Source organism: Embiotoca jacksoni, unplaced genomic scaffold, assembly GCF_022577435.1.
Source record: "Embiotoca jacksoni isolate LCO1_2020_lvr unplaced genomic scaffold, fEmbJac1.0.p SCAF_22, whole genome shotgun sequence".
Lineage (NCBI taxonomy): Eukaryota > Metazoa > Chordata > Actinopteri > Embiotocidae > Embiotoca > Embiotoca jacksoni.
Window position 1 is genome coordinate 5,779,172 of NW_027185363.1, and position 23,656 is coordinate 5,802,827.

General features: G+C 40.8%; 3 protein-coding genes across 6 annotated transcripts; all 3 read right to left on the reverse strand.

The window, feature by feature from the left end:
* Nucleotides 1-2,257: 2,257 nt before the first annotated feature.
* On the reverse strand, nucleotides 2,258-6,897 carry gpaa1 (glycosylphosphatidylinositol anchor attachment 1). 2 transcript variants are annotated; one of them, XM_069157477.1, is made up of 13 exons: nucleotides 6,811-6,897; nucleotides 6,366-6,486; nucleotides 6,065-6,244; nucleotides 5,801-5,912; nucleotides 5,498-5,645; nucleotides 5,282-5,383; nucleotides 4,989-5,185; nucleotides 4,694-4,890; nucleotides 4,413-4,566; nucleotides 4,196-4,267; nucleotides 3,912-4,105; nucleotides 3,206-3,376; nucleotides 2,258-3,104 (listed from the first exon to the last, which is right to left on the reverse strand). In XM_069157477.1, exons 2-13 carry the CDS (start codon nucleotides 6,437-6,439, stop codon nucleotides 2,861-2,863), a joined length of 1,845 nt encoding a protein of 614 aa, XP_069013578.1. In that variant the 5' UTR covers nucleotides 6,440-6,486; nucleotides 6,811-6,897; the 3' UTR covers nucleotides 2,258-2,860. The 2 variants fall into 2 exon arrangements, with proteins under 2 accessions (XP_069013578.1, XP_069013577.1); XM_069157476.1 differs by having other exon boundaries at nucleotides 3,912-4,108.
* A 298-nt stretch (nucleotides 6,898-7,195) lies between these two features.
* On the reverse strand, nucleotides 7,196-9,214 carry exosc4 (exosome component 4). Its single transcript, XM_069158033.1, has 3 exons — nucleotides 9,030-9,214; nucleotides 7,815-8,021; nucleotides 7,196-7,730 (listed from the first exon to the last, which is right to left on the reverse strand). Exons 1-3 carry the CDS (start codon nucleotides 9,198-9,200, stop codon nucleotides 7,371-7,373), a joined length of 738 nt encoding a protein of 245 aa, XP_069014134.1. The 5' UTR covers nucleotides 9,201-9,214; the 3' UTR covers nucleotides 7,196-7,370.
* A 798-nt stretch (nucleotides 9,215-10,012) lies between these two features.
* Nucleotides 10,013-20,657, reverse strand: prkacbb (protein kinase, cAMP-dependent, catalytic, beta b). 3 transcript variants are annotated; one of them, XM_069157479.1, is made up of 10 exons: nucleotides 20,199-20,657; nucleotides 16,505-16,566; nucleotides 16,298-16,426; nucleotides 15,872-15,970; nucleotides 15,696-15,778; nucleotides 15,403-15,529; nucleotides 15,208-15,303; nucleotides 14,234-14,356; nucleotides 13,946-14,110; nucleotides 10,013-11,523 (listed from the first exon to the last, which is right to left on the reverse strand). In XM_069157479.1, exons 1-10 carry the CDS (start codon nucleotides 20,242-20,244, stop codon nucleotides 11,398-11,400), a joined length of 1,056 nt encoding a protein of 351 aa, XP_069013580.1. In that variant the 5' UTR covers nucleotides 20,245-20,657; the 3' UTR covers nucleotides 10,013-11,397. The 3 variants fall into 3 exon arrangements, with proteins under 3 accessions (XP_069013580.1, XP_069013579.1, XP_069013581.1); XM_069157478.1 differs by lacking the exon at nucleotides 20,199-20,657 and adding an exon at nucleotides 19,370-19,823; XM_069157480.1 differs by lacking the exon at nucleotides 20,199-20,657 and adding an exon at nucleotides 17,262-19,363.
* Nucleotides 20,658-23,656: the final 2,999 nt, after the last annotated feature.

Sequence of the window (23,656 nt, forward strand, 5' to 3'; positions counted from 1 at the left end):
TCCAAAATATGATAAAAAAGTCATACGATAGCATGTCGTCCAAAATATGATAAAAAAAAAAGTCACACCATAGTATGTCGTCCAAAATGACAAAAAAGTCATACTATAGTATGTCGTCCAAAATATGAATAAAAAGTCACACCATAGTATGTCGTCCAAAATGACAAAAAAGTCATACGATAGTATGTCGTCCAAAATATGAATAAAAAGTTATACTATAGCATGTCGTCCAAAATGACAAAAAAAGTCATACTATAGTATGTCGTCCAAAATATGATAAAAAAGTCATACGATAGCATGTCATCCAAAATATGATAAAAAAGTCATACTATAGCATGTCGTCCAAAATATGATTAAAAAAAAAAGTCACACCATAGTATGTCGTCCAAAATATGATAAAAAAAAAGTCACACCATAGTATGTCGTCCAAAATGACAAAAAAGTCATACTATAGTATGTCGTCCAAAATATGAATAAAAAGTCACACCATAGTATGTCGTCCAAAATGACAAAAAAGTCATACTATAGCATGTCGTCCAAAATGACAAAAAAAGTCATACTATAGTATGTCGTCCAAAATATGATAAAAAAGTCATACGATAGCATGTCATCCAAAATATGATAAAAAAGTCATACTATAGCATGTCGTCCAAAATATGATTAAAAAAAAAAGTCACACCATAGTATGTCGTCCAAAATATGATAAAAAAAGTTATACTATAGCATGTTGTCCAAAATATGAATAAAAAGTTATACTATAGTATGTCGTCCAAAATATGATAAAAAAGTCATACTATAGCATGTCGTCCAAAATATGATTAAAAAAAAAGTCACACCATAGTATGTCGTCCAAAATATGATAAAAAAGTTATACTACAGTATGTCGTCCAAAATATGAATAAAAAGTTATACTATAGCATGTCGTCCAAAATGACAAAAAAAGTCATACTATAGTATGTCGTCCAAAATATGATAAAAAAAAAGTCATACTATAGTATGTCGTCCAAAATATGATAAAAAAGTTATACTATAGTATGTCGTCCAAAATATGAATAAAAAGTTATACTATAGCATGTCGTCCAAAATGACAAAAAAAGTCATACTATAGTATGTCGTCCAAAATATGATAAAAAAAAGTCATACTATAGTATGTCGTCCAAAATATGATAAAAAAGTTATACTACAGTATGTCGTCCAAAATATGAATAAAAAGTTATACTATAGCATGTCGTCCAAAATGACAAAAAAAGTCATACTATAGTATGTCGTCCAAAATATGATAAAAAAAAGTCATACTATAGTATGTCGTCCAAAATATGATAAAAAAAAGTCATACTATAGCATGTCGTCCAAAATATGATTAAAAAAAAAGTCACACCATAGTATGTCGTCCAAAATATGATAAAAAAGTTATACTACAGTATGTCGTCCAAAATATAACATTTTGGACACTATACAATAGTATGACATTTTTTCATATTCTGGATGACTACTATTTAACATTCCATTCACATTTTGGTTGACATACTATTGTGTGCCATTTTTTTTTACATTTTGGACGACATAGTGTAACGGCCTGGGTGACATGAACTGGTCATTCTTGTCGTCATCTCTGTACCTATGACAGAGAGCAGTGTGGGACAGCCCGTCTGTGATTTCAGAAATGTACCCGTCCCTTTTGGGAGAAAACGACCGACTCTCTCCATAGATTTCAATGTAAAATAGCGTTACAACACCAATCGTTTGTAAACCTTCAGATCAAAATTACTTTAAAAAAAATACCACAGCGGCAGTATTTGCCTCCACCTGCCAAAGAACAAGCTGGATAGGTGAAAAAGTTTAATTTGATCCCTCCTTAGTCACGTCACTTCAGTTTCCCCTCCTATAGAGTGATGCCGTACAGCCTCTATATCAGGATCTTTTTTAGGACATAACAGAGAAACAAATCAGAGATACGTTTTTCACATCAGTATTGGTGCAGCTAAATACACAGCAACTCTTCGGCATAGCGTTATTATTTAAACTGGTTAGTTTAAAGCAGTAGTTTGGAGAAAAGTCTCAACTCCCTCAGATTCTCCGTTGCTGTCAATGCAACTCAATGTCAATGTTTACCCCCGGAAAAGGCCGTGGAGATGAGAGCCTGCCCTGGATGACAAAACACAAAATAACCCTGACATAAAGCTATTAAATTAAATATGAATTTCTTTGTTTTATTGGGTCCCTACTTTGAAAGTACGCCAAGTACAGTAAAATATCAAACTTTTCAGTCTTTTATTTTTTTTGGCAGTTATAAATATGAAATAAACATATCACAAAAGAAAGTTATTGAAACAAGTATAAAAAATATTGGATGTAGTGATGGCTTGTTCAACAGATGCAGATAAATAAACATCTCAAAAGGAGGCAGACGACCAACCACCGCAGTTTCTCCCGTTATACCACTGTTTACATGCTTTGTGCTGTCCAAACGGCTTCCATCATCACCATCGTGATTAAAAAATAAAAACAGTGCAGTATTGTTCATCTTGTACCATGACATTTATAGTTAATTGGGAAAAGACCTTCCCCTCCCTTCTTGCGTTTCTATAATTGTAAGAGTGATGTTAAGTACAAAACAATTCCTCCCGCTTTGTTTAAAATAGTTTTGTTGATTCTGAAAAGGCTCCAATGTTTACAGAATGAAATACTTGGGAGAAAATATTCTAACACCAACAAAATGTTCAAAAATGGAGTCATTGCATCTTCTCCAAACTCTCCAGTGGATTTAACCGTTAATTCTTCACATTCCCTCGGTAAAGATAAACTTGAGAACACCTGAGAGGGTGGTGGCACTCCTGAAAGCCCTCCGTGGGCGTGCTTCCTACTTCCAGAAGAGGATGTTCCAGAAAAGCAGCCAGCATGGATAGACCAGCAAGGCTATGAGCGGGTAGACCAGAGATCCATACAGGAAGTGGTCCAGAATGCCCTGCGATATGACTGACAGGTACAGCAACCAACCATCTTGGAAGCTGACAGGCATTTCCTCCAGCTCTTGGAAGAAAAAGACAGAGAGGAGGAGGGTGCAGGCTGGGCTGAGGATGACCAAGACGACAGCTGACACGGGCCTAAGGAGAGAAGAAGAGTAGAGTAAGGCTTTACTTCCGTAAGACTTGAATATGGAAGTGCAGACCGGCAACAGCCACAGCGTGTGTCCCCGGTGTATTACTTGGGCATGTGGGGCGTGACGAAGGCAGCCACGGGCACCAGGGTGAGAGCCAGGATGAAGCCCAGGGAGAAGTTGATGAGGGCGGTGCAACCCAGCAGCACGGCGAGGTACAGCATGGCGGTGAGCTTCAGCACTTTCCAGCCCTGCTCCGTGCCCTCACCTGACGCCAGTCTGCAACACGGGGCGGCAGTCAGATCTCTCTACTGCATCACAGAACTCTTAAAAAGCTCAACAAGTTTCCCTGGTCTGCCTCTGTCTGCAGGAAATATGATTTCCAGCTTGTGACACAACGTTCAGACCTAATTTCTAAACCTGCAGGAAACGATCACCCTCCGTATTCAGGTTAGTAAATGTTTAAAAAAAGAATGTTTAAGTACTTTTAACTTCAATGTGTGTTTTGTGCAGGAGCGCTTCAGTCACACACTGAGAGGTATTAACTTTCAGTTTTGAAACTGCACTCGCATATTGGGGAAGAAAAAAAAACATTTCAGATTTTTTTTTTCCAGATCCATTGTGTAACCTCCCTGTTGATATATTTGTACATTCAGAATTTGTATACAGGTTTGGGTTATACGATCTCTTAGATTAAATAGAGTCAGCTTAGCATACTGTTGCAGATTTTAAGACCAAAGAAAATGCTGTTAAAAGCTCTACAGAAAGAAGAAAAGAAAAGAAAAAAAATAATAGGATTAACATTCGTAGTTACCCGTGTGTGTTGTGCGGTAAAGCCAGGCCTGCTGTGTAAACAGCGATAGCTGTCAGGACCACAGCCTCAGTCTCAGACACTGGGAAGTGTTCGACAGCCATCTCCTGAAACCGGATGGGCAGCGTGTAGAGAGCTACTCCGGTCAGGTGGCTGATCACCAGAGGAGTCAACACCGACAGCACTCCCGGACTAGACTGCTGGGAGGAAGCAAGATTATGATGACACAGACTCGAGACAAGAAAGCACTTTCAGTTCTGACGTCTTTGTTGTAGCGCGCGTCTCACCTGCTCAACATCAGCGATTCCATCCTCTGTTCTTGGTGGTGGAGCTGCGAGTTGAACCCATAAGTCTAAGGCCTGGATCACAGTTAAGGTGAAAAACTTAAGATTACACAACTTTAGATTTGAGTTATATTCTACTTTCAGCTTGCATTCAATCGTTTTCCTCCATTTCATTTTAGATCTATTAAAAATGTCCGTAAAAATGATGGGGTAAGGATACACGAAGCAGCAGGATGACAGCGAGCAGGCCAAAGGCTGGCATGTAGTATCCAATAGAGACAAAGTGAGACAGTGACGGCATGAGGTAGAAGAAGTAGGACTGGTGGAGGCGCTCCAGGAGGTTATTCAGCTTACGATACATTCCTTCCAAAAGCCTAAAGGATATCCATTAAGACAGAAAAAAAAAAAAAAAGTAACAACAAAGCTAGAAATTAAATTAAAAAAAAAAAAAAAAAAATCTAAGATAAACAGGAATTGGTATACACTTGCTCGTACACCGACCTGCCGATGGTGGTGGTGTCGGTCTTGTACTGGCGGAAGCTGTTGACGCCCTTGATGGTGGCGGCCTCGATGTGGTAGCGCAGGAACAGACCGTGGTCTCCCCACGGCCGCCCGCTGGCCTGCTTCATCACCATCAGCATCATGGTCTGCACCGCGTGGCTGTAGCCCGACACACTGTCCCAGTCGTTCCTCTGCAGCTGCAGACACATCAGAGAGACGGAAAAAAGCAAATGACTTTTCCACGTCAAGACACGTTACCGAACCCAACACGTCAGAGGAGAGTGTGTCTGTTTACCTTGCCCTGGATTGTGCAAAGGACCCCTATCTTCTGACAGAAGGCATGGAAGAGGTTTGCTAAATCCAGGTTGGGTAACTGACCATTGAGTCCTTCCAGGACCAGGTCCATGCTGGTGACGACATCACTGCTGAGCTCCAGGGACAGGGCTGCCTGGATTGAACCGCCGCGGCCTTGCAACGGAGACCAATCCATACCTGGACGAAAAATGACAGGAGACAAGCCAACTGAAGAAAACAGTCTTCTTGTTTTCAGTCAGCTCAACAGGACGGTGGTCGAATAATGCCAATCACCTGTAGTGTTGGTGTGATGGTAGCCCTCCAGCCAGGCCTGCATACCAATCAGATCGTGCTCATTCACGAGAAAGATAATGTCCTTGGCCCAGTAAATCTGATCTGTTGAAGAACACGACACGCGTTAAACCAAAAAAAAAAAAAAATTCAACCGCAACGTCGTTCAAATGTTTTCCGACTGTGTTGACCGAGAGGGCGAACGGGTGCCGCGCTCACTCCGGAAGTAGTGAGCCAAGCCAAGCAGCAGTCCCACAGCCTGGTTGTTGTTGTCGCCCTGGGTGCAGGGAGCGCTCAGCACCAAGGCTTCAGTGCGCGGAGCTCTCGGGGCCCGAAGGATCCCGTACACATTAGTGCCTTTTACCATCTGCCGAAGAAGAAGGGACAGAGTGACAAAGAAAAGACATAAACACAACGTGGGAAAAAAAAAACAGCAACCTGTGTTTCTGTCTGAGAGCAGAAATGTGAGCAGAGAAACAGCAGAAGTACAGAAATGCGGAATAGTTTCTGTCACAAACGTACATATCGCTCTTTGTTTTCGTCGGGGAAGGGTAACGTGCGAGAGAACCTCTGGGTAAACACTTCGAGCCCCCGGGCCTGCATGGTCTTCACCAGCCAGTCCACCGGCATCCCGCTGCGGAGAAACCACCCACAGATGAAAGAAGACTCGTACGACGCGGCGAGAAAACCACCGCCGACTCTTCACGGCGCGTTTCACACAGATCGACCCGAATTCCCGATCAGGTCGACGTCAGAACGCGTCCGTCGCAGCTGCGTGTTGCTCACCCGACTTTCTTCTTATGAGCTGCGAACTCCCGGCCCGTGGCCAGCGCCCTCTCCCCGGACGGAAAGCGCTCCTCCACCATGGTGGACCCCATGGCGTTCTCCGACATGTACGTCCGCAGAGTGAACGGCTCAAAGGCCAAGCCCATGAACCAGGCCACACCCGCCATGTAGCAGACCACACTGAGACGCAGAGATGGAAGAGAGAGAGAGAGAGAGAGATCATGTGACTACTACAAAGTGTACTTTGGGTTAAAAAAAATCAATAAAAAATGAACGGTGTCGTCCGGTGACTACAACTCACCAGATTGGAGCATTGAGGCGGGTCAGCAGGCTGATTAAAGCCCTTCTTCTGTTTGGGTCAGACAGCAGTCCCATGTTGTTGTCCGTTGTGACGTTATCCTGAAGCCTGGAGACAACCGACCCTGAAGGCAGCACGCACACGCACACACACACACACACACACACACACACACACACACACACTGCTACTATCAGCTGAACACGAGTGTTAACATGATCTAAGTGTCCAGTTCACTCACGCATGTCATTACAGATCGTTCCGTGTGTTTCGAGCTGAGAAATAAGGTTTCTTTGCACCCGTTGTCAAAGCTTGCTGCTGGCTAGCTTGCTGCTTTCACGAGATCATCATACACGTTTTAAACTTTCGTCCTCCGTTAAGGCGGGCTGTCGTTAATATTTATGAAGATCATTTCGCATCATTTCACAAACTATGCGTGAAAACGTACCTCTGTGAAGTGGTCACATCCACCTTCAGCGGTGTGTCTTGGTCACAGTAGCCGCTTGCTAAAAGGTTTCTACTTCCTTGTTCCTGCGGAAACATTAATGCGACGGACTGACTTCCTCTCCGGCAAAATAAAATGTCAAAACGGAAAAGTATAAAATAACTTCAAGAAATACCAAAAACACAGGAGAAATCAGCTGCTTCGTCATTAGTATTTCATATTTATGAATAATACTTCCTCAAAACGTATCAAAATTTTCTTCTTGGTCAACATAAATTTGAAATTTCACTGCTGAATAATATTGTTTAAACTTATAAACTACAAGTTTTAGCCAACTGTTCTTTTGTATATCTAGCCACTCAAATAAACAAGCAACAAAGACAATAAGCAGGGTTTTAAAACAAACACATATTTATTGTCAGGCTTACCATATATATACAAAAGGTATACAGTAATTGCTATGAATGCATACAAAATTAAATCACAAATGTTCATAATTTCTCCATTTAAAGTCCAACAACACTTTCAGAACCACAGTCCAGATGTTCCTCCTTTGTAACACATCACTCTCCAGTGGACACCGAGACTTCCTGAAGATGCTGCCTCACCACCTCATCCAGCACTTTGCTCACGCCTTTACAAGCAGTCATTGCGGCTTCAATCAGAGCCTCGAGGTGATCCTGGTGCAGCCTTGCGTCCATCTGCAGCAGAGCGATCTGTCCGCCCCGCGGCAGCAGCGCTAAAGCTAAAGAGCTCACCCCTCCGCTTTCCTCCGCGTAGCAGAGGTCAGCGAGGGGCGTCTCATCCACGACGCCGACCGTGCAAGCGCACACGTAGTCCCGCATGGGGATGCCGGCGTCTATCACTGCCAGAGTGGCGGCGTTAACACACACGCTGTAGTTTCCTCCATCTGACTGCAGAATCTGTTGGAAGAAGTGAAAAAATGATTTCCGTGTTAGTGCATTTCCCAAAGATCCAACTCCACAAACTCTCGGCATAACACGAACCTTGACATAGATGTCTATTTGAGAGCGCGGGTAGAGCTGCGTCATCACGGCAGCCTCGAACGTCTGCTTGAGGTGGAGGCTCATCTCGGTGGATTTGCGGTCTCCGTGCGGTCTCCTCTTCCTCTCCGCGGTGCTGAATGTGGCCATGCTGTACTGACAGTTGATCACTGCTCGGTCGTGAAGAGCACGACTTCGGGAACCACGGATCTGCAGGAAACACGCATTAAAAGGTAAGAATTATTGATCAACATGGCGACACTGATTTTAACTCCGTTATCCAGCCCTTCATCTGACTGCTACATATTCCGCAGAATAAATATTTAGATCCTTCACTTAAGTGAAAGTACCACCCCAGCAAAGTAAAAATACTCCATTACAAGTTAAAGTGCTGCATGAAAAATCCTACTTGAGTAAGAGACCAGAAGTATCAACAGTGAAATGTAATTTAAGTATTAAACTAAAAGTTCTGGTATATCATTATTAGTATATACATATGTCCTCATTAGATTATATTTTCTGAAGCATCAGTGTGTAAGCGGCATGTTACTGTTGTAGCTGCTGCAGGTGGAGCTACTTTGAACTACTTTAATATCCAGTTTTCTATCCAGGGACGGCAGATAAATCTGAGTCCTCAGATGATTACTGGGAAAAGAAAGAAGAAGAAGAAGAAGAAAAAAAAAAAAAAAAAAGTTCTGTGGTACAAATCTGTTTTCAGACTTTGGTGAAGTTTTTATTTTTTATTTTTTTTGGGGGGGGATCTCTATTTGGTGGAACTGTTAATAACTTATACACCTAAAATTTGATCTTGAATATGAACTTTTGTAAGACGTCAGAGGGCAAAAAGTTTGAATTGCACGGGTTTTAATCTTCAACAATGTGTTGTATTTTAAAGGTTTTAATAAATTGTGTCACATCTTCATCTGGAAAGTAACTGTAGCGGTACAATAAATACAGTGGAGTACAATGTACAATATTTCCCTCCGAGATGTAGTATAAAGTAGCAAACGAAAACAGAACAAGTACTTTTGTATAGTCCATGAGTAAATGTAATTAGTTACATTGCAGCTCTGCAACTAATAACATGTGCAGCTAACAACTAAAACGTGATTTAATCATTTACAGGGTTTTCGAGGCCGTTATAAATTCTGATACCGGAATCGTTGATGCTTGTTTTATTACCAGTCCCTGGTTAACAAAACCCACCGCGTTACTTACCTCATGCGGGCCGTAGACCACAGCCAGAGCTTTAGTGTTTCCCTGCTCTAAATACGCGGATCCGTCCGCCTGAGCGAACACTCCCATACGGGCCTGAACCTTCCGCAGCTCGGTCGCTTTTCTTCCATCCAAACGGTATCCCTGATCAGACAGGAGCTCCAGACCCGCCATGTTTTCAGCCAACTTCGTTTACAGATGCGACGCAGCGTCCCACGTGTCTCCGGCTGCACTACATTACCCATACGCCTATTGACCAGAAGGGCTACGGCAACACCAACGGTCCAAACATGCGAAGTTTGGTTTGTGAAAATGAAGTTTTGGAATTTGGCAGTAATATGATTTTAAAAACAGTATAACTGAAGTCCAAGAAAAGTTAAGGTTTATTAAATTATTTAACTGAAGTCCAAGAAAAGTTAAGGTTTATTAAATTACTATTCAGCGTAATACATTTATGTGTGAGAAAAAGCCTTTTCGTTTCTATGTTCTGTTCCTGGTATGTAAAAAAATACATGAAAAATCCTCATAATACTGACCGCAAATGTTCTATCACGTTCATGGATGCACCTACGTTTTGGTCAATTTACTTCATGTTGGTTAAATGACTAAATAGTTACTGAATGGGCATTTACATATTAATATTCAGATCCCGATGAGACAAATGCATGTCCACGTAATAATTGTTTTCAATTTGTTAGGATTTATCTTTTTAATGTGCTCGTACCAAACTACAGCATGTACAAAACTAGGCACCATGATATGCCCATGGTGATGACAGTAAAACACTTGCTTTTATTTGGCTGACTTCAAAGGCTTCAAATGAAATGTTACTTTATCTTGAGACCCCTGGTAGTCTGTGGAGGACCTCTCAGACTCACAACACGATCCACTACTCTCCAACAAATGAATCAAAGGTGCGATGCATACCAGTAAACAGGAGGCCGAGTGGTCAAAGTCACAATGGAAGGATTGTTGCAAAACTTCAACACTTTTAAAAATAAAATTTATTAGCATCTCTAATGTGTATAAATAAAAACATATATGAAACAATGCATGTAAGTATAATGTAATGAGCTTAACAATAACAGGGTTACATGTGATACAAAGGAGCAGTCTTTATTTTAGCCAGTGTATTGTGAGGAAAACTGTACTTTGAAATCAAGCTTTCAAATATGCATACCTATAAGTTGCAAAACTACATTCTTTGACAAGAATGAAAAAAGGAAATCTGTTTGGGGTGTGGCAACGGGGAGAATCTCGTAAATATGCGGTTTTCCTTTTTTTTTTTTAGAACATCTTTCATTTAACACATTTTCAATTCTGTATTTTTTTGAAGGATTCACTAACAATGTTGGGGCGCAAAGCTGCAACACTGTTCACACAGACCTTCTCAACTTTACATTACACTCAATAAAAATCCAAAAGGGCTTTCACTTCACTCTTTTCCATTTACTGAAGTCAAATTGTTCCACAGACTCATAACAAAGGGTCTTCATAAGCAGACCTGAAATCTAGGGACAATATGACTATAATGATAGACACAGCGACAAAAAATAGTAAGATAGCAAATGACAAATTTTACATGTAACTAATAGACCCAAAAGGATCAAACAAACAAGTGGATTTGCATTTTACTAATGTAACAAGGTTTGTCATTTCTGTTGATGGCTTGCTGTGCCCGGGTCATAACACAGAGAAGACAGTGAATGGATGCTTTAGTAGGGGGCGTGGGGAGGGGGCGGTCTGAGGACTTGGCTCTCTAAGGCATAAAGCAAAGAAAGGAAAGGACCTCTCTTCTTGTGTCACCCAATGTTTTCTATTGGTCATGCTTTAAACACTCGTCATGTTCAAATGTCTTACAAAACTGACAGATATGCACATTAGACAAAGTCTACCTCTGTGTACTGGCCAGATCTTTACAACAGCCATTGTGATGTGGACTTCAAAACATAGACTGCTGACAACTGGAGGGAACAGCCCTATTCAGCCACACACGAGTCAGTTACTTGGTTATTATTGGCCGCCGTCTCAGTTTTTCCTCATAAATCGAAAAATATCACATTTGAATCGGGGTTAACAACATCCAAGACTTACTGCTTCAAAGTAAAAAAAAACAACAAAAAAAAAACAGTGGGAAGGTACAAAAACAGAAGAAAGAAAAAGAGAAAAGTGATGTGTCTGCTTTAATACACAGGTGTATGTGACAGTGAAAGGTTATCGGCACCCAAGGATCATGGCGACCTCATTCAGCCTTGTGGAATGAAGAGACTATGTGGTAGATCTGAAAAAGATGGTCTCTGCTCCATCCCAAGTCTTTAGAAGAGTGCAAAGATCCCCTTGATTTTCCCTGATATATCCGTCTTCTCGTGTCCTAAAACTCTACAAACTCCTTTCCGCACTTTTCCATAAAAGAAACGCGGATTTCCTCCTCCTCGTAGTCATCAAAGTTGCTGGTGTCCCCGGGGCCTCTGCACTTTGGTATGAATGGAGCTTCAACCTGCAAGAACAAGGGAAAGATCCATTTTACTAGGCAGGGTTATATTTATGTCAATGCCTGTTAAGAAGAGCATGAAATTATTATTATGAGAATTCAGAGAAATTGTCAAAAAAAGAGGAACTGAGTAAAAACATATACTAACCTACTGCAGGGATACAAAGGCGTTATTGCATTGCATAGTTCATCACCGGCATTAATTATCAGTTGCTCCAGGATTTTGTGGAGCTTTCTGTGATTGCTGAAAATGTTTTATTTTGTGGCAGCTTTTTTTTTTTTTTTATATAACTGAAAATGGTAACGCAATTTGCAGAGTTTTATGTGATTTTACTTCTGTAAAATTGCAGAAATTGGCAAAAATCAAGGTAAAGTCGAGGAAAAAACCCTTCACTTCCGTTTTAGCCTTTTTTTTTCTCCTCGTCAACATGCAGTTTGTTTTTGTTTTGTTTTGTTTGGAAAGGCTCACTTTGTGCTACAATGTCTTCAGCAGAGCTTCTATTGAATACTTTAATTGTGGGAATAATTTACAGTTTTATGACTAAATTAGTATAAAATACATTGAATGCTATTCGCTTTCAATTTTTTTAATGAAGTGCCTGCGAGAAGGTTGGTATGTGGAACCCGAGCCGTCCACAGTTGGACACTTCATGCAGCAAATCACCAGGTTTGCGGAGGAGAGACGGTAAGCAGAATCTCCAAAGCCGTCTTACCATGAATACAATTAACTTAATCACTTTGTATGTGTGCAACACCATCAATTGCTTCGAAGAGGGACCACCCCAAAGTGTGCTTCGGCTTAATCCCCATTTTAACAATTATGCTTAAATCCCCTCTTGAGGCTTTTCATCCACTCGAAACTGCTACAAACACTTGTGCCTTTAAGCAGGGCTGCATGACACTTTGTAAAAACCGGTTAATCTCAAGCAGAGTTAGACCTTAAAAGGTACCTGATGTCATGGATTTTTTTTTTTTTTTATATGCCTGTAAGGTTTTCCTTAAAGCGACTCCTTTGCTTGCTGCGATTTTTGACACGTACAGCTGAGAGGGACATACATTTTAAGTTGTACATTTTGCTGATAATTCCGAAAAACTGATTTTAAACGTGAATTTATATGTCTTCCTTGTTAAGATTCTACGATTGCAGTTTGTTTTGACTGGTTGACGTGACTTTGCTGAGGATCTGAAGCAGAATTTGAGATCTTTCTGCCATTTTTCTCTTCACACTGAAATGCTGCACCACTTACTGAGCATTCAATCTCCTGAACATTTTTCATGTTGAATGAATATCAGTTTATGAGTTTTTGGTTTCCAGGCTACATTATGGCTCCCTGGATTTCAATAAACGCAACAACTAAATGTTAAAGTGCACATTGTTCGAGGCTAAAGCTCAACAAAATGTGTAGTGAGCCTCCTGTGTGCTGTTTCTTCAGAGTTGTCAGTTCACCTCTCTAAACTCTGTATTTACTGAACATGTAGTACATTTGTCTTTAAGAGAAAAGACACGTACAGAAACATTTGCCATTCGCCGGTATTCAGAAACATACAGGATTGTTTTTTGTGTGCAAAGTAAGCCTCCTGATTGCCCCTAAAGTCTAGACCTTGATTATTATCTTCAAAGATTTTGCAGATGATCAATATCATCAAATTAATCTGATTATTTCATCCATACAGATGACTACAATCTGTTTTTATATTAATTTTAAAATAAAAATAATAAATTCAAAACAGCCAGCCTGCTTTATATGGCAAATGTAGAAAATAAATATATTTTTACTATTGTTTCTACATCACAAAGCCCAAGTAAATATGGTCTTATGGAAGCAGGAACTTTGCAGCGAGGAAATACTGTAAAAAAAACAAAAAAAACCAGGAGGAAACTATTAAGAGTTAAAGAAGATAAATGATAGAAGAAAATGGAGCTGACATAATATTTGTTTCATTTTGTAACAAATGACACTTAGCAAGCTTAAAAATTTACATTTACTAAAAAAAGAAAAAAAAAACTAGTTGCATTAACAAAAGCGAAACAAAATCAACAGATCAATGAGATTTAAGCCTGAGCTAAATAACTATTTTGATTAATCGAAACTCTCCATTATCGCTGTCATCCCTGCAAAATGTCATTTGGCACGAACAGCTCACCACCAGCAGTGAAGCTGGGTGACTTCCAAGTGGAGAGAAAAAAAAAAAAAAAAAAAACTCTGGCCAGTTGTGCTGCATGCACCTCCGAGTACCGATCATCACACTGGACCATAAAACACACTGAACAGTTGTCACACAACTTTCCACATATAGAAAAATATAAAATAATAGTGTTGCAGCATTATAGCTGGAAATTTAATAAGGTCAGTATGATCTAAACAATATGTGATTAACTTGGCTGACACTGATTTGCGTCAGTGTAAAATGTGTTTGGGTGACTTGCCTTTCTCTCATAGATTGCGATCCAGTCTGTTGTGGCGAACCATTTGTGGCCCTTGATGTCGTTGACACCGTTCTTCAGGTTGCCGTACCGTTTGGTCAGATCCACCTGCAGCAGGTTTCTCAACAGGTCCTTCAAATCTGAGCTGAAGTGGGAGGGGAATCGTACCTGGAAACGGCAAACGTTTCACAATTTAGGAAGATACTTAGTCCACGGTACCACCAAAAAAGTGACTCAACTTATTATCTGTGCCTGTTGCCACGGAAATGTCCAAAACAAACAACTGTTTACCTTTCCGGAGACGATCTTCTCGTAGATCTGAATAGGTTGATCTGCAAAGAAAGGAGGGTAGCCAGCTGCCATTTCGTAGATGAGGACTCCAAGGGCCCACCAGTCCACAGCTTTGTTATAGCCCTGAAACAGACATCAGTATGACTAAAAACAACAAAAAATACACTTCTACTAAGGTGTGATTTTTACTGACAATTAAGACTTCCTCCTCATTCTGATTTATAACTTCCTTGTTGAGACACATTTTAAATACACGAGGGAAATTCCAAATGGCTACTACATTTCCACTTGGACTCAATGATAACATTAAGAGTGGAAGATAGTCTTTGTTTTAACAGTTTTGCTCTGTATTAAAATAAGCAGTATTACACCACACAGCATTTTACAATTTCACAGCGCGAAAACCTAAATATCATGCGACCCATATTTTTGTATTTTGTGATATGTCAAATACCTGCTAAAGTTTCTTCATTTTAAAGCTACTTTTTTTGTCATAGTTTTCTGCATCTTTTTCAACTGGTAATTTTCTAATTTTTTTTTCAAACATCAGATAGTTTTATTTGTCAGTGGAGAAAACTACCATCAAAGGTTAGTACATTTTTTCAGTTGTAAAAAGACTTTTTCCCCTTCAACAAAAATACCACATGTCTACTGAGGAGGCTGATGGTGGAAAAATTGGTATGTCTTTCCTTTCCACGGTGGATTTCTTCCTTTACAGTTGTTCCACAGTGACTGAAGAAACCTGACTTTTATTATATTTATTTATAATATTATAAGTTGCTTGATGTTAATTTGCTTCAATTTCCCATAAATACTTTAACGAGACTAATCATTTACTAAGTAAAGTAAGGAAAAACGATAAATGTTCTTCCGGAAATGCTCAAGATTTTTTAGGGTGGACTTTTAGGTGGAAGGCAGAATACATAAAGTGACATTTATGCATTAAAAACACAAAAGCAATAACATATCCGTACTTTGCTGAGAATGATTTCAGGCGCCAGGTACTCCGGTGTCCCACACAACGTCCAGGTCCTGCCTTTTACCCTCTTGGCGAATCCAAAGTCTGTCACCTGGAAGTCATGAATATATTTACTGTAGTGTGTGTGTAAAAAAAAAAAAGAAAAAAAAAGAAGCAGCATCACATATTCGTTCATCGCATTTTGGCTCACCTGTATGTAGCCGTGGTGGTCAATGAGAAGATTCTCAGGTTTCAGATCTCTGTATATGAGATCTAGTGAATGGAGGTATTCAAATGTCAGCACTATCTGGGCGGCGTAAAACCGTGCATGTGGTTCACTGGAAAGGAATAAGAGACAAGTGTGTCATAAAAAAACAAAAACATGTGGACACAATTCTAGAAACTGATCAATCTTTAAGACATGTCAAGACCACTGGAAATAATAGATTAAACAAAGATGGCACTGAAATGCAAGCCGATGTATATTTGAGATGCGATACACACCTGAACCTTCCGATTCGTCTTAGGTGTGAGAACATCTCTCCTCCTGGAACATACTCCATTATCATGTACAAATTGGAGTTGTCCTATAAAGACAAAAAAAAGACAGTTACGTTTTGCCGACAACCAAATAAAAGGAATTTCAATTACTAAATGTTATAAAACTACTCCAACTTTACCTTAAAGGCGTACTCAAGTCTGACGAGAAAGGGGAAGCTCACTGCCTGTAATATCCTCTTCTCATTTAATGTGTGTTCTATTTGCTTGAGTTTCACCACCTGACATATGAAATGAGATTAGATGACCTTGTTGGGCAAACCGCACTTACATTAGCAACAGAGATAGCTGAACACTGAAAGCAAAAGCAGCTTTTAGTTATTAATTATTTATTTTACTTGTGTCCCCTAGTAACCCTGTAATACAACAAGGACAGGTTATAACGTTGATTTTTTTTTTGTATTTATTTTTTTAAGAGGATAAGCCGGTGTTATTTAGATAAATTAAGTGGCAGCAAACTTTTATTGTCCCTGCACATTTACTGCTCATGTCAACACTGTTGTTTATTCTAGAGCATCCCAGGAGGCCTGAAAAACGCTGCCACTGACCTTCTGCTTGTCCAGTATTTTCATGGCAAAGTATTCCTCTGTTCCTTTGTGTTTCACCAGCATGACTCTCCCAAACGAGCCGGTACCCAGGGTCTTTAATCTTTCAAAGTCATCTAGGCACGTTGTGCTCTGCGGAAACAACATCACGTTAGCCTACTTTGTGTACAAAGACTGCGGACGTTAAGCTCAACTTTTTGTCGTTCTGACCTGTGGTGGGCATTCCCATTTCTGTAAGAAATCTTCTTTGGCTTTGGCTAGAAACTCTTTCACTAAAATTTAAGAAAGAGTGCAGACAGAAACAGTTAGCACACACTTTGTTTTTGGCAAATCAACTTGGCTTAAAAGTACAAAATACACATTTGTTTTTTGTTTTTTAAATGGAACTGGCAAAAACATCAAAATGCTATCATACTAGAAGGGAAAGGGGAGACATATGGGAAATGGAAATAAAATTGTAAGTCAATGGAGAAGAATAAGGGCAAAGTCAACTCTCATCTGGATATGAATTAAATTGTACAGTAAAAATATCACGTACGTTAGTCTAAAAAGAGGGAAAACATGAACACAAAACAACCACATCGACGACAGGCAGACCAGTGATGCATGCCAAGAAACTCTGTATGTTTTCAGTTATTTAGTAGCCTTATTGAAAAGGAGAAGGGGAACACAACACTCAGAAATTACAGACAGGGTTCCTCTGAGCATCTTGTGCATCACTGAACACAATTTGTGGGAAGGCTATCAAACACAGCTTAAAAATGGTAAGCAAAGACAAACCAATGTATGGGAAACACAGCAGACAGCAGATATCCAGATTGAGAGAAAGCGGATAACAAAAAACACGGACTTATTATCAAAGCACACAATAAAATGCAAGCACATCCAGCAAGTTTTCACAACGAGATCAATGCCGTTCTGCCTTTTTTTTTTTTTTTTTTTGGGGGGGGGGGAGAAATCAGCATACCAAAAGTCTCTATTGATCACCAAGGTTTTGCAGGAGCAATCACCCACATGGATGGGTTGATACGGAAGAGAAGACAGAGAGAAATATAGAGTTCATGTACATAACAACAAGTGTAACACATCAACAAACAGAAAGAATATGGCGTGAATAGGAAGCAACAAATATGAAAACAGAGTTGACACTAGCCTGAGGAATTTAAGCGGAGACTGACTGTCTACTGCAGTATTGGAAGAACAGGTGTACCAAAATGCCATGTAGCAGAAATTCAGTCATGCATATTAGTTCAGATTGAACAGATAACACTCTGCAGTGAAGAAAAACAAACAAAATCTACAGTGTGGTACAAATCTTGAGACTTTGTAGAACCTAGGACTGTTTTTCCCAGCAGATTAGTCGGAGTTGTTTCCCGAAATAACTTTGAAACTATGATAACCGCACTGAGAAATATTTATATTTTTTACAAGTGACTACTTGAGGTTTTTTTTCAAGTCAAGATGCAAAGCATTGCTTTGTTCCAGCTTCTCAAAGGCAGCAAATCTTCACATTTGAGATGTGGAAACATCAAATGTTCAACACTTTTGCTTGAAATGTGATTTAAACTAATAGTTAATGATAAAATACTTGTCAGTGAACTCTTGAGCTCTCTAATCTGACATTTTATAAACCACGTGATCAATCCAGAAACTAACCTGCAATTGAATCTATAATGAAAACATCTGCCCTCAAACAACAGAACCTTCACACTGACTTATCATCCCCGGTCCAAAACCTGACATTTTTAGAAGTTGAAGGTCCTTTTGTACAAAGTTCTCTTCAACATTTTTGTGTGTGAGAGGAAATAATGGAATGCTACAAAGTCAGAACAGTTGACCATCCCTTTCTGAGATCAATGCCAAAATCCAGACGAGCATAACATGGTTGAGTTATGTCGGCCTCTCCTGTTACGCTACAGTGTGAAACACAGTGCATGGGCACTGTGAAATAAAATAGGTGTCATGATGGCAACCGTTTAATCTCCCTGTCTGATTGGGACTGCGTTGGTGCTCTTCCAAATGCTCAGGATGGTCGCATCTATATACAGTAAAAAAAAACAAAAAACAAAAAAACAGGTTAACATGCAGCACTGTGGGTAACCAGGTCGTCTTGTCACAGCAGATACACTCCAGACAAATCTTCATCTCAGAGTACAGTGTCAGCTTAAATGGGTTTAACAGTTCGCTGCGACCAGGATCTAAGGATCATCTTTGTGTTCAACAGAAATGCTTGGCAGTATTGGCACTATTGCTGATCTGATCATCTCTGTATGCCTGAGTGTCTCTGCTTGGCACAGTTCACTTTGCCGGCCTGGTGTCTCTCAAAAGGTCAATAAATCTCAGAGGTACGTACTCACTGCATCACAAAGTGACATGACTTTAAATAAACTAAGTGCACAAATGAACACAAATGGTTCTCCGTGTTTATAAAAGTATAAAAATGTATTAAAGGACTGATCATCTTTCTGCAATACAGATTCTTGTCTGTCAATTCAAATTAATTCTGCAAAACACAATAAACAGCTCCAACTTTTGTGTTTACAACCGGGCTTAGGGAACCATTTATGATTTACTGCATGGGATGCTCGACGATGACCAGCTGCACACATCAAAGTATATGAGCGCAAAGTAACACTGGCCTAGGCCGAGTTACGTCAAACCTTTCAAAGCTTGTAATACCCCTTATCCTCTGACGAAGGTCTGATGACAAGCTGCTCCAGTCAATGACAAGCTGAGTGTGAGAAGTGAGCCCTGGTGGACCTTTACCACACATAGCAAGATTAGAGAAGGGGCTCCGAACAAACCCAAGTGACATGATTCAAGTGTGTGTGTTGTTTCAGCGGGCCTGTGCGTGCATATGCAGGGCAGACGGTAGTAGGTCCCAGTTTTATGAATGGAAAGAGGGCATTTGTCATTTCTTCACCATATTTGGTCACGGTGCAGTACAGAGGGAAAGCTTTGTTTATGTAGCCAAGAATAAGATGTGGCAACGTAGCCTGGGGGGGTGGTGGTGGCAGAAACAGTCCCACAGAGCCTTCAAATAAAATTGATTGACTATTTATAACAATTACTCACCGGTCTGTGGCTTATTGCTGCAGATTTGAGATCGTGAATACGAAGTTTCTGTCCGATACGGCTGTGTTGACCAGAGCCTGCAGCCAAACATGCTGCAAGACCCACATCCTAATCGTTGTAAGTGCAAGATTATAGCACACAAGAAAGGGTGAGGTGTGTGTGTGTGTGTGTGTGTGTGTGTGTGTGTGCGCGTGTGTGTGCGTGCAGGCCTGAACGGCTAACCACCATCAAGAGGCAATGAAACAAGGCCTTCCGAGGGCTAATCCCCAGCTAGTGTTAGCAAAGGCTAGCAGGTCTTCAAGCTTGATCCTTCTTGGTGGTCTAGTTGACGTGTAAACGGCTTTTTTTTCCCCGCGTTTAAAATGAGCATTATAAAGGAATTGATCAATACGCGCCGCGATCCCAGCTCCGTTTAAAGGCTTTAATAAGCCCGTTTACACTGACAGCCCCCCCCCCCCCCCCCCTCCTCTCCTCCTCCTGGATGCTAAGAAAACCACAACACTCTCGGGGTCTTCTGGCCGTTAGCTCCCTTACCTTCGGCCTTTAACTCATTTTAATGTGCAAAACCTCACAAACAATTCTCGTATGGTTGTTTTTGTCCCGTCCCCCCCCCCCCACACTTTTCGATGAACTTAAAAGGGGAGCGTTGGTGTGATCTGTGGGAATGTGCGGGGGGGGAGAGAGGAGGAGGAGGAGGAGGAGGGGATGACGGACGGCCCTCCGCTGCTTTAACTGTCAACACCATTTCACGGAGACTTGACACAAATGCAACTTAAAAACACAGTCGGGACCGACCCGACCCGACCCGACCCGGGCCGACCGGACTCACCGCTCTCCAGCTCGTTGCCCTTCTTGGCGGTGGCAGCGTTCCCCATGGTGGTGGAAGACACGGCGGTCGCTCCGACTGAGAAGAGGAGATGGCGGCGGGCGGGCGAGCGGTGTCGCTAGCTAAAACCTTCCAGCTGATGTTTGCGAGCTCCTTTCAAATAGGTTAAAAAAAATAAAATAAAAAAAAAAAAAACGAATCAATATAAATATTTACGAGGTTCAAAGGTGAGGAAGTAAAAGTCCAGTGTCCCTTCCGGCAGCCCCCCCCTTCAATCTCTCCCTCTGTCTCTGTCTCTCTCTCTCTCTCTCTCTCTCTTCCTCTTCCTTCTCCTTCGTCCCTCCGAAAGATTTGCTCCGCTCCTGCTGGTGCTCTGATGCCTGCTCGGTTGACATGAAGCTAAGCGGTCACTTCTGTTCCTGACTAAGCCCCCAAAAAACCTTCACCAGCTGGTTTACAGCTCGGATTGGCCAGAGACGTCTCTCAAAAAAAAAAAAAAAAAAAAAAAAAAAGATAGCAAACCGGCCTTGCTTCCGCGTTGTGTGTTTTTTTTTTTTTTTTTTTTTTTTTTTTTTTTTTTTTTGGAGCATCACGATCGCGCACAGATACGGACTGACATTTAAAACACTCCTTTAAGCCTTAAACTTTCTGAAATGCATCCTCTTCGTTTCTTTCACTAATCCAGCTGTTAATGGGTGAGACGGGCCCGGACAGATAATAACACACTTGTTGCATTCCTGTACTTAGGAGACAAGTCGTTTTCAAGTTTAAGTCATGACTCTTGCACTTTTTTTATTTATTTATTTATTTATTTTATTGGCTGCACATACGGTATGCTTTGATTCTTGTGCCATTAAATAATTGTAAAATGATATATGGGTATGAGAAGTATAAAGGAATAGACAGAGAAATACGTCTATATGTGAATATATATCAATATTTACATACAGAAATTAATATGAATATATAATGAAAACAATATATAATAAATGTACACTGAAAAAAATAATGAAAATCCCGACAAGTCTGAAGGCAAAATGAAGTAAAAGTATTAATAAAACGAGTTCATAAAATAGTATAAAATGAAAAAACATAAAGTAAAAATGATTTAAAAGGACATTTTTTTGTACAGCACTTTTAGTTACTTTCCACCAGTGCTAATCCAGTGGTTATGTTTCATTTTTCTGACCGCAAGTACAAAAAGCACCAAAAACCGTGCTTCTCCTCAAGCATGTGCGTAGTACGTAAGCTACCTGTGCCTCCCAGCTATATATAGCACGTGATAGCTGCCAGCATTTGATCTTCTTGCTGACTAGATAGTTTGATCCCCACAAGATCTGTTTCTGAGTTCTGTGCTGTGCTTGCACACCGGCCTTATCCACAGTGCAATTAGTTGCCATGTAAGGCTGTAGTTCACAACTATCCTTCCCTTTTCTGTCTGTATGGGTGACTGTCAAGCTTGTGCCATTGAATTCTTCCAAAAAAAACCCCCAAAAAAACCCCTCTCCTCTTGCAGGCATCCCTCTCATCTGGATTTTCTAACATCTGTAATAACGTCCTGCCTTGCTTATTGGGTTGTCTTGTTGGTGGCAGCTAACCGGAAGCCTTTTAGGATGTTTTGCCGGTCGCCCGAGCGTTGATGAAGGTTTTGATTTGAGTTCAGTGGTTTACCTCAGTCCTGGCTCAGATCATGCACTGCTCAGTATTACCTATCAGACTGAATAGTTAATGTGACCCACACTTGGGCATCTTAGAGAGAAGTAACTTAGAGAAGCACTTCTACTTTTGTGTCTCCTGACACTTTTTAAGAAACAGGAAAGGCTACATCAAGGTTTATCTATAATTGTTAATTAGTGAGTATTATAGTTAATAATTTATAAACGGAATACATACATTAATAAAACAAACTAAATATTTTTAGATTACAAACAAAGCCAACACAGGTGATCTTAATCGGCCGATGGGCGTAGCACGCACTGAACTTTTGACTTGACTTTCACTTCCTGTTGGCCAGAGCAAAAGTTTTGGTAACTTAGCATCGGCAAAGTGGGTGTGTCATGGATCAACATCTTGAAAAAAGAGTGACTGTGAACTTAACAAGGATCGTGCAGGTGATGTTAGTCGATATGAAGGTGTAGAAGTCACTGAACAGGACAAGGAAACTGGAGGATGGAGACGAGGAAGGGAGGCAGCCCGCGAATGCTGCTGAGTAAGCCGGCATTGTCGAAGAGGCCACAGGATGGCCAGTTCTTCCAAAATATCTGCTATTTGGGAATCGGCAGAAATATTTAAATAAAAGCTGGTTGGATCTGTATGCATGTCTAGAATACAGCGTGTTCAAAGAAGCAGAGTTTTGCTTTGCCTGTCTGTTTTTTTTTTTTTTTTTTTTTGCAGTTTTGTAGCAGCACTGGGGACTCTCCAGCCAGGCTGTGTTGACTATAAACATTGAGAACATGGGCCCTGGACACCAACAAAGTCACTGATGCGTTTGGACTCAATCACAACAACAGACGCATTGTTTTATTATGGAAAGGTCTACGGGTAAGTGCATGATTTTTTTTATTTTTTAATCCTTGGTTGCCAGCTTTAAGTGTTATGCATTTGGTGGTTGAGGCACACGTGTTAGTGTACGTGCGTCAGTTCTGGAGGGCGCCACTAAATTAAACTGTGGTGCTCGGCAAATCAATGACAAACCTTTAACTTTACAGCACCTGAAGTAAAAAGCCGTGCATCTCCATCGCACCAGCAAAATAAAATCCCTAGTGTAAGCACTTTAAAATATTTTGTCATACAGAAAAAGACACAAATTTAAGGACTATCTACATCTAAGACGGCTGAACAACCGTCCGAAAGGTCTTCTCATTTCGGACCCTACGTTCAATCAATGTGCTTCGGGCATTCAATCTGGGGTCGTGGTTTACCTCCATCGAATTCAAAGATTCCTACTTTTGTAATTCTAAACACGAGAACACGAGAAATGTCTTCACTGCCTTTCAAGGGCAAGCATATCAGTTTGCCTTCCTTCCATTCGGCATGCATGGTTCATGGCAACTTTCCAAGAAACATGAGGGCAGCACTACCATAACTGTGCCTGAGGGGTGGGAAGATCCTCCGTTACTCGAAGGACTAGCTTATTTGCACCCTTTTGCGCTAGGAGGCGGTGCAGAGAACATCCGTGGTCCTCCCTCACATCAAAGAACTATGCATGTCTCTGCACTGAAGGCCCTTTTCATCCAACACAACAGATCACTTTCATCAGGCTCTCTGGACTTTGTGGCAATGCCAGACAACTTCTTTCCCTTCCTTAGAGGCAAGCTTGTGCTTGTTATTTTCACACCGGAGGCGGCCCTCCAGGGAATGGAGGCTGCACTGTCAGGTAGCACAAATAATTTGCCATTGTTATGGGAGAGTTCAGGTCTTTGCTTCACACACAACTGGTCGTTCTCTGTGGTTGTCTCTGG